At 41.0% G+C, this 12,981-nt stretch overlaps 1 protein-coding gene across 1 annotated transcript; it reads left to right on the forward strand.

Annotated features, from left to right (window-relative positions):
• Window positions 1-1,953: 1,953 nt before the first annotated feature.
• Window positions 1,954-12,220, forward strand: prtfdc1a (phosphoribosyl transferase domain containing 1a; the record flags this gene model as incomplete). The annotated part of the gene is made up of 9 exons (XM_080514780.1): window positions 1,954-1,986; window positions 2,690-2,796; window positions 2,868-3,051; window positions 5,602-5,667; window positions 7,704-7,721; window positions 8,606-8,688; window positions 8,911-8,957; window positions 10,192-10,268; window positions 12,006-12,220. The coding sequence occupies 9 exons, from the start codon at window positions 1,954-1,956 to the stop codon at window positions 12,051-12,053; spliced, it is 663 nt and encodes a 220-aa protein (XP_080370906.1). The 3' UTR covers window positions 12,054-12,220.
• Window positions 12,221-12,981: the final 761 nt, after the last annotated feature.

The raw sequence follows: 12,981 nt of genomic DNA on the forward strand, positions 1-12,981 counted from the left end.
AGTGAGGTGGGTCCGGGGCCAGAGGATTGTCTTGGTCTTCAGGCCGTGTGGTTAGTCTCCTGTTGGCTGCTGCCGCAGGTGAGTCACTGTTGTCCTCCCTGGGGAGTGAGTGTCCTCCCCGGGGTGGTTCCCGTTCCCGTTCCTGTTCTGACGCCAGAGATCCAGAGAAGTCCCCCCCGGGTTCCGTCCCGGTTCCAAGAAGTCCCCCCCGGGTTCCGTCCCGGTTCCAAGAAGTCCCCCCAGAGATTCCCCCGGGTCCCGTCCCGGTTCCAAGAGGCCCCCCAGAGATTCCCCCGGGTCCCGTCCCGGTTCCAAGAGGCCCCCCAGAGATTCCCCCGGGTCCCGTCCCGGTTCCAAGAGGCCCCCCAGAGATTCCCCCGGGTCCCGTCCCGGTTCCAAGAAGCCCCCGAGAGTTCCCCCGGGTCCCGTCTCCGTTCCAGCTCCCCTTTCCCTCCCTGCACAATAAAACTTTGACGTTTGCAAACAATTCTCTGCTTTGAGGTCTGCTTCTGGGTTCTAGCTCCACGCACCGGCCCCCAGCCGTGACAGTTCCTGTTGGTCGCGACTCACGAAAGAGCACACGCGAGGCAGGGGGGAAAAAAAAACAACTACTGCAAAGCGGAGGATGTAAAGAGCGACATAGAATTTATAAGGTCCAGATCTGCCGCCCCGGCTGAGATCACTGTTGTCACTATATTTCTTCTCCTGTCATCTGTGATATTACACCAGAAAGTCTCAAATAAATTGCATGAAGTATTTACTAGTTTAGCAGTTTTTTTGATCAGCTATCAGTTATTGACCATTATGTTATTGACTGTCTCGCTCTTTGGCTAGCAGAGTAAACAAGCATTACAAAACTGTTGTATTTTTCACAGTGGAAAAAAAGACTCAAATATACTGTGTAGTTTATATTTTACTCAAAACTTTGAAGAAAACAAAACCAATGGACATTTCCAGACAATGACTAGGAAAGAAAAAGTGCAAAGGAAGATTGGATAGAGGCTATGCAAAATATCTATAGTATAGAGAAGATAACTTTCTCACTAAGACTTCAATCAGAAAAATGCAAAGAAAGTTGGAAAAACATGGACTGACTTGAGGAGATTGTCTTCAGGAAACCCACTCTCCAATCTCCGATGTCAAAAAGCATCCTGTTGACGCATCTTGCAGTATTTAAGCAGCCGGATTACTTCTTTCAGATATTGGGAATACTTTGTGGGAACAGTCCCATCACAGTACATATGCTCTTCTCCTATGTATTGAAGTTGAAATGGCTTTGAAATTTGACTTGATTTCCAGTTTATACATTACTGGTTGTAACTGTTAGTTAGTACTCTTAGTTACTTCAGTGGTTCAATATTTGCAACAGTTTACTGAGAAACTGTCTTCTTCAAGAGTGTGACTCATTTTTTTTTCCGGGAAAACATGCTTTTTTTCTAAATATTCTAAATTAATATTTGTTCTCCTCCATAACTGTTCACAGCAACAAGCATCGTTTTAAGCGTGTCCCTTTCTAACTGAATAAAAGCTACTGCTTACGCTCTGAAATTAATGATTTGTTGATACGGTCTGTGAGGAGGCCACAAGCCAGCATGGCATCACATGAGACTGATTATCCATTTAATTCTCAAAACAACGCTGTCCTTCTACACAAATGACTGCAGCGTGATCCCACGGCCCATGTGGCTGCCTCAGACTCCCCTGAGTATCTGATTGTTTCACTTTTATTTCCGGTCGCGTTGAGGAAAAGGCCAGTTACCGGTAAGTGAAAACATGACGATTTATACTTTGGAAATGTTACAGGCCACTGTTGCATTTTCTCATACGACAAAGGTTCAGAGGAAATTTGAAGGCCAACATGTTTTTTTTGTGTGTTTTTTTTCTGTGTGCCCTCACTAAATGTTAGTGAGTTCTAACTTCACTGTGGACTTCAGCTTCTTGCCAGAGCTCGAAATGGCTGATGCAGGGATAAAAAGAGGAATTGTGGTGAGTTAGTATTTCCCTACCAGTAAATGTTTCTATTTCTTGGATGTCTTGACACTCTTAAATCTATATGAACACGTGCGGCTGGATTGACTGTTTCCAGAAACTGCTGTAGCAAACGTTCAAGGAGGAAAATGTCAAACTTGCAATATACAATACCACCAACTTTTCTCTGAGTGATCATATTTGTTTTTAACCTTTGTCCGCCAAACAGCACATCTCCTATAAAAACCTATAAAGTAAATAAAACACTCAAGGATTTTATATGAATTCTGCATGAGGAAGAACATCCCAGGACATGAGTCTGACTGGCGTGTCACCATGACTCTTCTTTAGTTAATGTTCAACAAAAGACTTCTTTGCTCAGTTGTGTGAGGCTTTCAGTTGTTTTGGAAACATCTCTGCAAGCGTAATTTCCTAAAAATATAGGCAAAATATACGCCAGGGTCATCCATTGTTCCATCAGTTTTCTGCACGGCTCCACCCAGCTGGGTGAAGTCAGGTTGCAGTTTGGATGAATCACCAATCCAATCATTCAACAATTTTGAGAATTACAGTCAAATGCATGTTTGTTTTTTTAGACTGTAAAGGAAACAAATACCTCAAATTCATGCAACTGAGAATCAAACCAAGTACATTTCTCACTATGATGTGACAGTACTAACCTGCGGTTACATCACTGAGAGAAATCCTTCCATCCTATTAGATTAAAGATGACTGGCCTGGCTACAGTCTGGACCTCTTCACCTACCCCGAGCACTACCATGAAGACATAGAGAGCGTCTACATTCCGCACGGGGTGATCATGAACAGGTGATAAAACGCAAGGGCGGGACTGAGTGTTGGAACGTGGGCGAGGACCATCTGACGTGGTCTCTCTGCAGGGTAGAGCGTCTGGCCAGCCACGTCATGGACGACTTTGGCGATAACAACATCATGGTGCTGTGCGTCCTGAAGGGAGGCTACAAGTTCTGCGCAGACCTGGTGGAGTTCATCAAAGTCCTCGGACGCAACTCCGGCAATTACCTGGAGACCCGGGTGGAGTTTATTCGTCTGAAAAGCTACCTGGTGGGTTCCCCGTCGTCTACACCGAAACACAACTTGCCTTGAAGATGCAGTATATGACAATTACACAATTCCGTGTTCATTCATTAGGTGTGTCAGTAGTGTGTCAGTTGTGTGCCTAATTTGCAGTTGTGTCAAACACATTTCGTTTCAGGGGTCACATAGAGCCCAACGTGATCTTGTGTGGACCGGGCAAAGAAAATCGTCCAATGATAACCTTTAAATTGAAACTTTAAAGTTTGTCTTTGTTGTGGCACAGTGTATATGTGATGAAAATGTCGATATTTTCACAAAACCAAAACAGTTACTACAGAAAATGACTACAACCTCTACATAAAGTCAATTTTCATGAAATCTTCCGGTGCAAAATACAGTGAAATGCCCCCAAAAATACTTCTCCTATAGCTGTTGCATTATGGGTGTTTTACAAACTCACTTGACGGGCCGGATTAGAGCCTTTTGCTGGTCGGTTTTGGCCCACGGTTCATATGTTTGACCCCTTTTGAGCAATTACATACGTTTTTTATTGATCCCTCAATGAACTGTGATTGATCATATCAGCATTTATTTCAACCGCCTATATGGTGTTCGGTGAATATGGACTGTTATGGAAATGTGCTGGAAGTCAATGCAATGCTACTCCCCATAATTTTCTGCCGGATTTTCGTTCGTTTTTCCAAAAAGTATTGGAAAATTGGAAGGTTATTGCTTCAGTGGGAGAAAACTCCAAAACATGCACAAAATCCAGCTTTTCAAATGAGGGGATTTCCTGGGTTTTTTTCAGTGTTTTGAATATAGCGTTTTGAAAGGTTACATAAAGTGAAATCAGACTTTTTGAGAATGTTATGAGCAAAACAGACGAAAATCCACTCCACTCAAAAAAATATTTATTTATTTTAGCCCTGCATTCTCTCCAAACACCTCTTATGTAACGAGTGGCTGGAGCGTGCTTTTGTCTCTAGATGCCACAAGATGTCGCTGTTGTTCACGTTTATAGGCGGACGGGGATTCTCATGCAAGACAAGTCAAGGACGAACAATGGCGGAAGTCTGCAGAGATCAGGCTGTGGAAATATCACATTGCTTAAAAAGAGAGGAGGAGGAGGGAAAAAAACCCAATCTGCAACACCTGGAATACATAAACTGAGAAATTAACCATAAAGCAGCGTTTACAGTGATATCACTTTGTGTGCACACTCACTCCTTGTGTGGTGATGATGTATTTTGGCAGCGAGCACATGTTGCACAAACACATTTATATGTCTCTGTAAACGTGGGGTCACATTTCGTCATTTCATTAAAGAGGAGGAGGAGGCATAATTTTTATTTTATGAACAGGCTCTGGTTGATGCTGGAGAAGCCTAACTTTGAATAAAAAGCATTCTATTATCCCAATTTCATGCACGCTCTATCTATCTATACACACACACACACACACACACACATATATATATATATATATATATATATATATATATATATATATATATATATATATATATATATATATATATATATATATATATATGGCAACGAAGAATACAATGGGTTTATATTATCTTCAAGTCATTCATTTCATTACAACTGTATTCCTTCCCAGTCAAACACAACAATGTGTGAAAATTAGGACATCAGCAAAAAGCATTGCACACACACTTAAACCAAGGAATTTTGTGTTTGTAAGCTTCCACTAAAAAGCCAAGAAATATGCATTTGTGGGATTAATCTCTCCCTACCATTACTAAACAACTTATTTGGGTGGATTGCATGGTTGGAGTCTGAAGGAACAAGACGTATTGTCCATATAACAGTTTGCTCGTTGAGCTGACAGGAGCCTTGGTAGCATGTGGACCAAGCATACGCAGTCACAACAAGTCTGGCACCTCCTCCTCCTCACAATCAGCCTTCATCAAAAATCAGCCAAATGCATGTTCCTCTCAAACGTGGCACCATTTAAAATAGAAGTAAACACGTTTTTCCAAGCGTGTAATATTTATTGCCGCAATCAGGAAACAGTCCAACCAAGACATATTCCCCCTGCTGTTCCCGTGTAGTTTAATCAGAGTAGTTGTGACTGTGCTGTTGGTTGGAAAGAGTATCTGAGCGATGACGTTCATAAGTCAATCTCTGTGGTTGTGACAGAGTCATGTGACCTGCCCCGGGGCCAGTGTGTCCGTGCCACCGCTGCCCCCATCCCAGTGATACATCCAGAGCTTCAAAAGCCGTCGTTCCTGAGTGTATTGTGCCATTCCCCTCCGGGACAGGGAGTGTATGTCTCCGTTTATGTTAGGAATGTTTCATCATGTTGTGAAATGAGCCTCCATCTGAGCATATATTTTTTTCCCTTGCATTAATGCAGCATGTTGTTCTGTTTCCAATGCCGAGCAGTCAAGTCAGTTTATTGAGAGATTAAAGTGACCCTTGCTGCGAACATACATAACAATGTTTTGCAACCAACTATGTGTCAGATTTAGTTCGTATTTATTGTGACTGATACCGAAGTATTAAGCAACAATGCACTTAAAAAAAAAAAATACAACCTATCTGTCTACAGAATGACCAGTCAACCGAAGATCTGCACATTATTGGAAGCCGAGATCTGTCTTTTCTGCGTGGGAAGGTGTGTATGACTCACCAAGATTCATTTTCAGGTTATACTCTTCATTTCTTAATTGTATTTAAATCTCCAGACTATCAAATAATCCGTTTATAGACCTGATTCTTTGCCTCTGGACATGTCATTTATCAAAAATGTGTTTTACTGCCCCAGATTACCCTCCGACCACACAATCATCCTCATTGTGCATATCTCATGAGTGTCACTCTGTTAAAGTGGTTTGGCCTTCAGCGGCCGGACCATGAATCAGACATTTCAGGCAATCGAGTGCATTCCTGCCAGGAAAATTTACCGACTCTTCATCCTTTTTGAGCTGAGGCAGGAAGGACCGAAGAGTCTGTGGCATCATGGGGGATAACCCCCCCCCCACACACACACACACATACAGTCACAACATTATTCTCCCAGATAGGCCGTTGACAGAAATGTCATTAAGTCAGCTGAATGGAAGCATGAATGTGCCCACACACATTTGTGTAGGGCTGACTGATGCTAAATCCACTTCACTCTGCTGTCAACATACGCTTCAGCCGAGGCGCGTTTTTGCTGCGGGTTAAAAGAAAAAAGGTCAGAGGGATTAAAAACAGAACATCTCAACATCCTTTCACTGAAAACATGAATCAGGAACGTCACTCCTCCTGGTGTGAGCCTTCATCTTGATGAGTGGTTCACACAAGTATCAAATATTACCACAGAAGGCTAAATGTGAATCATCGGTCCTCATCAGGCTTCATAGAGAATGGCTGATGAATCACAGCTCGGAGCAGAGCAGGCTGTTGACTCTGCTCCTGCACACTCTATTAATCTGGGATGATGGGATCTCGATAGCAGCTCCACCAAATAAAATCTTGCATTTTCAAGTATGGCTCATGACTATCTTCTCTGGTTTCCCAGCAGGAACTATTCAACAATTCTGTTGCAAGTCTATAATGAAGCTCTTTAAAACTTCCATGCCTTAATTTTGCTAAATCAGCTGAATTCAATATTATCACTTGTTTTTAAAGAAGAGACAGTTTTGTCTTTCTCTTGTGTCAGGTTCTGACGAAACTCTCATTTCTCTTTGTATTTTGTCAGCAGAGTAAGTTCTCGTAATTTGCCTGAATTTAGTATGACATTAGTCAAAATGTAATATCTCCATTTAAAATTTGGCATTTTTCTCATGGCGAGAGGAGCCAATGGTAAATTCTGAATAGAATGGAATTAAGTTAATACAATTTTCTATACAAACATATATTAACTAAAATATTTGAATGATATTTGATGCATTGTTTCCATTACATGTCAAGTGTCTGAAATGGTCAAAACTGTTTGAATTAAAAAAAAAAAAATAAATCAAGAACTACAGGAAATAGTTGTAGTTATCTGGGGATAACACCCAAATATATGCTATACAAGGTCCAATAACTACCAATTCACAGTCATTCTTTAATTAGGTATGTTTGCGGTCATTATATTTGAGTTTTAGTGTCCCTATCAGCTCATTGTCCCCCAGTGTTGTGTAACTGTGTTCAGGTGTAGACGGGGAAACATTGGCCGGCTGCCCGCATTCTCTCCGGCCGCTCACCCCAAACCATAGATACTCTCTCCGGCAGCCTCACAAAGAGTCCCATACACACGGCCAAGGAAACAAGAATTCATTTGAAAGCCTGCAGCAGGGGAAAGTGTGCAGCGCCCGGACCCTCTGAAGTGACTCTCACTCACTGTAGACACAGATGTTCTCCACTGTGGAAAAGACAGAGTTGTCTGTTGTTTTGTCTGTGTGTGTGTGTGTGTGTGTGTGTGTGTGTGTGTGTGTGTGTGTGTGTGTGTGTGTGTGTGTGTGTGTGTGTGTGTGTGTGTGTGTGTGTGTGTGTGTGTGTGTGTGTGTGTGTGTTAAGGCGCTCAACACACTGCCAACACGGTTGCTATAGATACCATCTCTGAGAAATGCAAGGAAACAACTCGGGCCTTTATTTTCACTTTGCTTGAACAGTGTTAGATTTCAAAGGTGATGTCTCACTGCTGTGTTTCTGCTTTTTCTTCTGTTGCATGTTACCAAGAGCGTGCTCATTGTTGAGGTGAGTGTGCGTGTGCTTATAGTTTCTTTTTGCACACTCGAACACAACACTTCCCCTCCGAAGTAAACCCTCTCACTTACCACCGTCCCTTTCCTTTGTCATATTTTGTTTACTCTCTTTTATAAAGTTCCACAAAAGGACAGAAAGAACAAATTGTTGTTTTCCTTTCTTCTCTTTGATGCTGTGAAACTTTATGGAGTCGAGTCAGTTGAGGAAAAAAAAACTTTTACCTGTATTGTATCACCACATATAGCTGCTTTGAAACAGCTGCTCTAATAACATGTGATATTTAGGTGAGAACACAAATCATCTATGATGCCACAGAAAGTCGTTCCAGAACTCAGAATTCTCAAAATATTAACCTTGAGGCATCCTGTTAAGTTTATCTTGCTATAACTCTTAGTATTGCAACTTAGTATCAAAACTGAATTGATCATTTACAGGAAATTGCTTTGTTTCTGCAGCTCAAAAAGCAAAGACATACAGTTTCCCCCCCAGACACCAACACTTATTAACATGATTCTAGTCGAACATTTAAGAAAACATCCATACATTTATAACATATACAATATTACAGAGAAGACCAGAAACTGTTTGAAGGTATGCTGGAGCATTGTGATGTATACTATTTACACAATCCCAATAAGTTCATACTACAGGCAACGCAATATTTCCTCAAAAGTTCACATCGCGAACTCTGACCTCAAGGTGGCAAGCCTTTTAGAGCATCAGCAATCAATTGAATGTCCTATCATATAAAGGAGAAATAGATATCAAGGACAACATATGCGATAGGAAATTCCTAAAATACTTTCCATGAGTCCCAATATCTGTGTTCGCCCCTCTTCATCTGTCTGTCTTCCTGTGGCCTTCCCTTCCCTCAGGCCATAGTCGACACAGGAAAGACCATGAAGGCCCTTCTGAAGCATGTGGAGACCTTTGAACCAAAGATGGTCAAGGTCGCGGGGTGAGCCATTTTTTTTTGTTTTTTTTTCAGTCGTCTGTGCCGTTCTGTTCCCGTGACAGGAAATGCCAAGTGCGTGACGAGTAAAAGAAGATTTCCACTTGACTGCTGTGACCGTCCGGTGTCGGTGGGCAGATCACAGATACAGGAAAAACATATTGAAACTGTTTGCATTGAATGTCCAATATTGAAAGGCAGTCGGGCTAACTAACGTCCTCGTTCCAGGCTGCTGGTGAAGAGGGTTCCCAACACGACTGAAATTCTCACAGACTGTAAGTTCCCCCTGTGCCTCTCGGCACCGCACCTCCAAACCTGCTTTTCTTTCAGTTTCTCCAGGCCTGTGAACCTGTCGATATTTAGCTTTAGTTAAAAGGCAAAAATGAGGCTTCTGAAAAGCGTCAGAGCCTTTGTTGGCGTCGTATTGAGGAGGGCACGAATGAAGTCAAATACAGATGTAAACACGCAGTGAGGATGTCCATCTTCTTTGGAGATGTGCACCTGTAATACCCAACAGTAAAAAAAAAAAACCACACCTGGATTTCGGCAGGCAGATATGGTTTAACAGTTTTAAAGTAATGCCCAGCTTTCTGGCACACCAGCGTTTTAACTCAATACAGAATCATCCCACATGACTCAGTTTGCCATTTCATGGACTTTGTTGGGGGTCTGCTTTGTTGATTAATTTTACTGGTTCTTTTATCAATAGCGTGTCAATTATTTAGAATTTGAAGAGGTCCACTTTCATGGCATCACTTTGGCTGCAGCTGATGCCAGCTTTGAATTTGCAGGAATGGGTGAATACAATCACACAAGCCTACAAACAGCTAACATTTAGAGTATTACCCTCTCACAGTCCACACAAGGAGAAAGGCTTTAGGTAATTGAAGATTTTTGGGCTTTCTCTCCCTTGATCTGTGATTAGCAATCAGGGGCTATAAATTTATAATAAAATATTTTTATAATCTGGATTTGACAAAGAGTAGAATAAAAACCAGATATAAAAATGATCACACAATAACAGAAAATAGCATATTAAAGATAATGAAGAATAAAAAAATGACAGTAGTTGGTGATAACTGGTATAAACAGAGTAAATAGGATATAGAACAACATCGCTAGAATAAAAATTGTAACTGGTAAAAGTACATTTTGGCTTTACATTTTCTGGTTTCTCTTCACTCTGATCCTAATAATGTATTCTCTTGGTGTTTTCCTTGACAGCTGATCCAGTGAGGTTATGTTATTAACACCTGCCAGCCAGCTGGAATATTTGCCAGGTTCTCATACCACCATCCAATTAGCACACATGCAGTTTTCACATTATTACACCCATGGGTGATATCAAAGGTTACACATCATATTTCTTTCAGTTCCTGTGTCAAATTACTCAAACCTTTGATTAACTACCTATGTCATCATAGTTTGTATTTCATACTACACAGATGAATGTTGAGATGCAACCAAATCAAGATGCTCTTTAACATCCATGTCTGTTTGTTTTGACAGATGTTGGATTTGAAATCCCCAACCGGTTCGTGGTGGGCTACGCCCTGGACTACAACGAGTACTTCCGCGACCTGAATGTAAGTCCTGGGTTCAGGGCCGGCGGAGCGCCGCCACTGTGACCTTTTGAAGAGCCGACAGAAAAGAGATGAAAAGGATGAGAGAGGACGGGGGGGAAATAAACACAGCAAATCAAAGAGGCAGGCTCCTCTCATTGAAAGCCCGAACTCACCTGGCAGGTATCCTACCTACTTCAGGAGACCTTACAGGGAGGCGAATCATTTTTCAGCCTGCGTGGTCGCTGAGTCATGATTTGGTCCAATTGTAGTTTAAAGAGGCTGATCAACTACTCAATACTGTTTTCTTGTCTGACTCCAAATCTGAGACGAGAAATTCAGACAGGGGTCTGCAACCTTTCCCAATAAAAGATATGTTATATGTGACTTTCCACCAAATAACATTATTCTGCAGCCTCAGAACACATTTAATCATCAAGATCTCACATCTTGTAGTCATTTATGTATCATTTATGTAGTTTTGCTCAATTCATGACCATTCCAATTCAGTTCTTTTGATTGTTTTAGCCATTTTGTGTGTCAATTTTACTAGTTCATTGTCTTTTTTGAGAATCAGAAACATGTGTATTGCCCATAGTTAAATAGTGCAAAAATGTGAAAAAGCTCAATTAAGAATTAAAGTGTCCAAGGGCTTTACACCGTACATTGATGTAACATATATTTTAAGTGGCTGTTTTAGAAGTTTTATTTTTTTAACCATTTAACAAGGACAGTCTTTTCAAATACGCCAGGTATGCAAATAAAAAAAAGAATATAATAATAATAGGATGAAAATTGTTCTTCATGTAATTTTAGAAAGCTTCAGAGCGCCAATGCAGAGGAACTAAAGAGCCTCATGTGACCTCGACTGTATGGGATTGATTTTAGCTTGATAGCAGCAGGATAAGAAAACATTCAGCAGCAGGTTGGAGGAAAGTTTCATCAATGCAACAAGTAAAGTTTTTTTTTGTTTGTTTTTTAACAAAAAAGTAGATAATCATTGTACTTCTGTTTTCAGAGCTTGGCCCTGATTTTACCAAAATTACTGATCCCCCTTAAAATTGAGTTATTTCTTATTTTAAGTTAAGAGCTCTCCAGAGGAGTCACACCCCACATTTTAAAATCTATTGCTCGAGAAGCATTCAGCTAAATTTATAACCTCTCCTGTTACCTTTGTTGCACTGCTGACAGTTTATTTCAAGCCGGCCTGAAGTTTGTCGCTACAAACTCAAGTGAACTCTGCCATTTTATATCTGGCCTCAACTTCACCCCTGACTCATGTGAAACACAGAGTGTGACTCCCATAACTCTTTGTGTGTTGCGCCGTGTTCAGTGTGTGTGCTGCACATACTGTCTGTGAGTCGTCGGTGCGTGTTTTAACGGGTGGTATTCATTATGAACGTTTTAAAGGATTGCAACTTGTGGAATGTGGAGGTTAGGATCTCATTATCTTCAGAGTTAAAGTCCCCTCCTCTCATCTGTCCTCAACACCACAGACGAAATATGAGTTGAACATCGTGAACACCCAAAGTTAGATGGATCAGTGTGTCATATCTTTGTAGATTACATTCCCTCAGCACAAATTGCTGCAGGTTTTAATGTGTCTTTCTGAATTCCTCGCATGTGGAGATTGATGTTGATATTTTGCCAACACCAAATGCATGTTTCCGTAGAAGGTTGGAAGCATACTGAAACAATTTATTAATTTTACATTTAATGAGAAAAGGCTAATTCTTCTTTCTCCCACCTGTTTTCTTTCAGCACATCTGTGTCATCAGCAGAACTGGAAAGATGAAGTATAAAGTTTGAGAAGAATTGAAACTATCAGCCGTTTGTCAAATGTGTTGTAAGTTTTAACAACTTGAGTTTCTAATATTCAATATAATATGAATGTTATGTATATCTATGCATCATTGTAAGCCAAACCCTCTGAGAGGACACTGTCGAGTGTTTTTCCTAATAAAAGAAAAATGATTTGTTTGATGTAATTATTGCCCAGTCCTTGCTCCATGTTTTCTGAGATGCACCCAGGAACAAAGAAATAAAAGACTTCACACCAGGAGAGGACGTTGGTGACAGATGGAGGGAGCTTATGGACCTTGGCATCCCCTCGGCCGGATGACGCCCGCTCTGACTCATGGAAAACACACAGTGGGCGCAGCAGGCCGGCTGAGCGGCGTCTCCACATCACACTGATTCCATTTGTGTCCAACTTGAACTGGGTCTTACTGGAAATTAAAGCCTCAAGCTTGAAGATTTAAGCTTGAAAAAGTTCCAGCCACAATTTATGTGCATCGACTTGTTTAAAAGCACATCCTGTACAATATACATTTAAAGGTTATTGCTGTAGAAACAAGGTTTGACCATCCTGGGTTTGAACATCTCTGCTGTAAAAAAAATAGAATACATTTTAGAACGTGTCAAAAAGATGTTTGACTGCTTAAACAGCAGCCTCAAATTACTGGCACTTGATATGGGCTCAGTTTGCATGGAATGATGTTGCCATCTTATAGATTGCACAAAATGCAGGGAAGTTAATAAATAAATAACACAAACTGTTTGTTTCTGGCAGAGATGAGATGGTGAAATGGGTAGTGGAAAATAATTAGGAAGAATTAACACGGAAAATTCTGAATCATGAACTCTTTTCAAATGGAATTCTGAAATTTTGACAATGATCATTATAGGTCTGCTTTTAGGCTGGTATGATGGTATGGTACAAATGACATTGTGCAAT

Source organism: Blennius ocellaris (assembly GCF_963422515.1).
Source record: "Blennius ocellaris genome assembly, chromosome: 19".
In the NCBI taxonomy this organism is placed as follows: Eukaryota; Metazoa; Chordata; class Actinopteri; order Blenniiformes; family Blenniidae; genus Blennius; species Blennius ocellaris.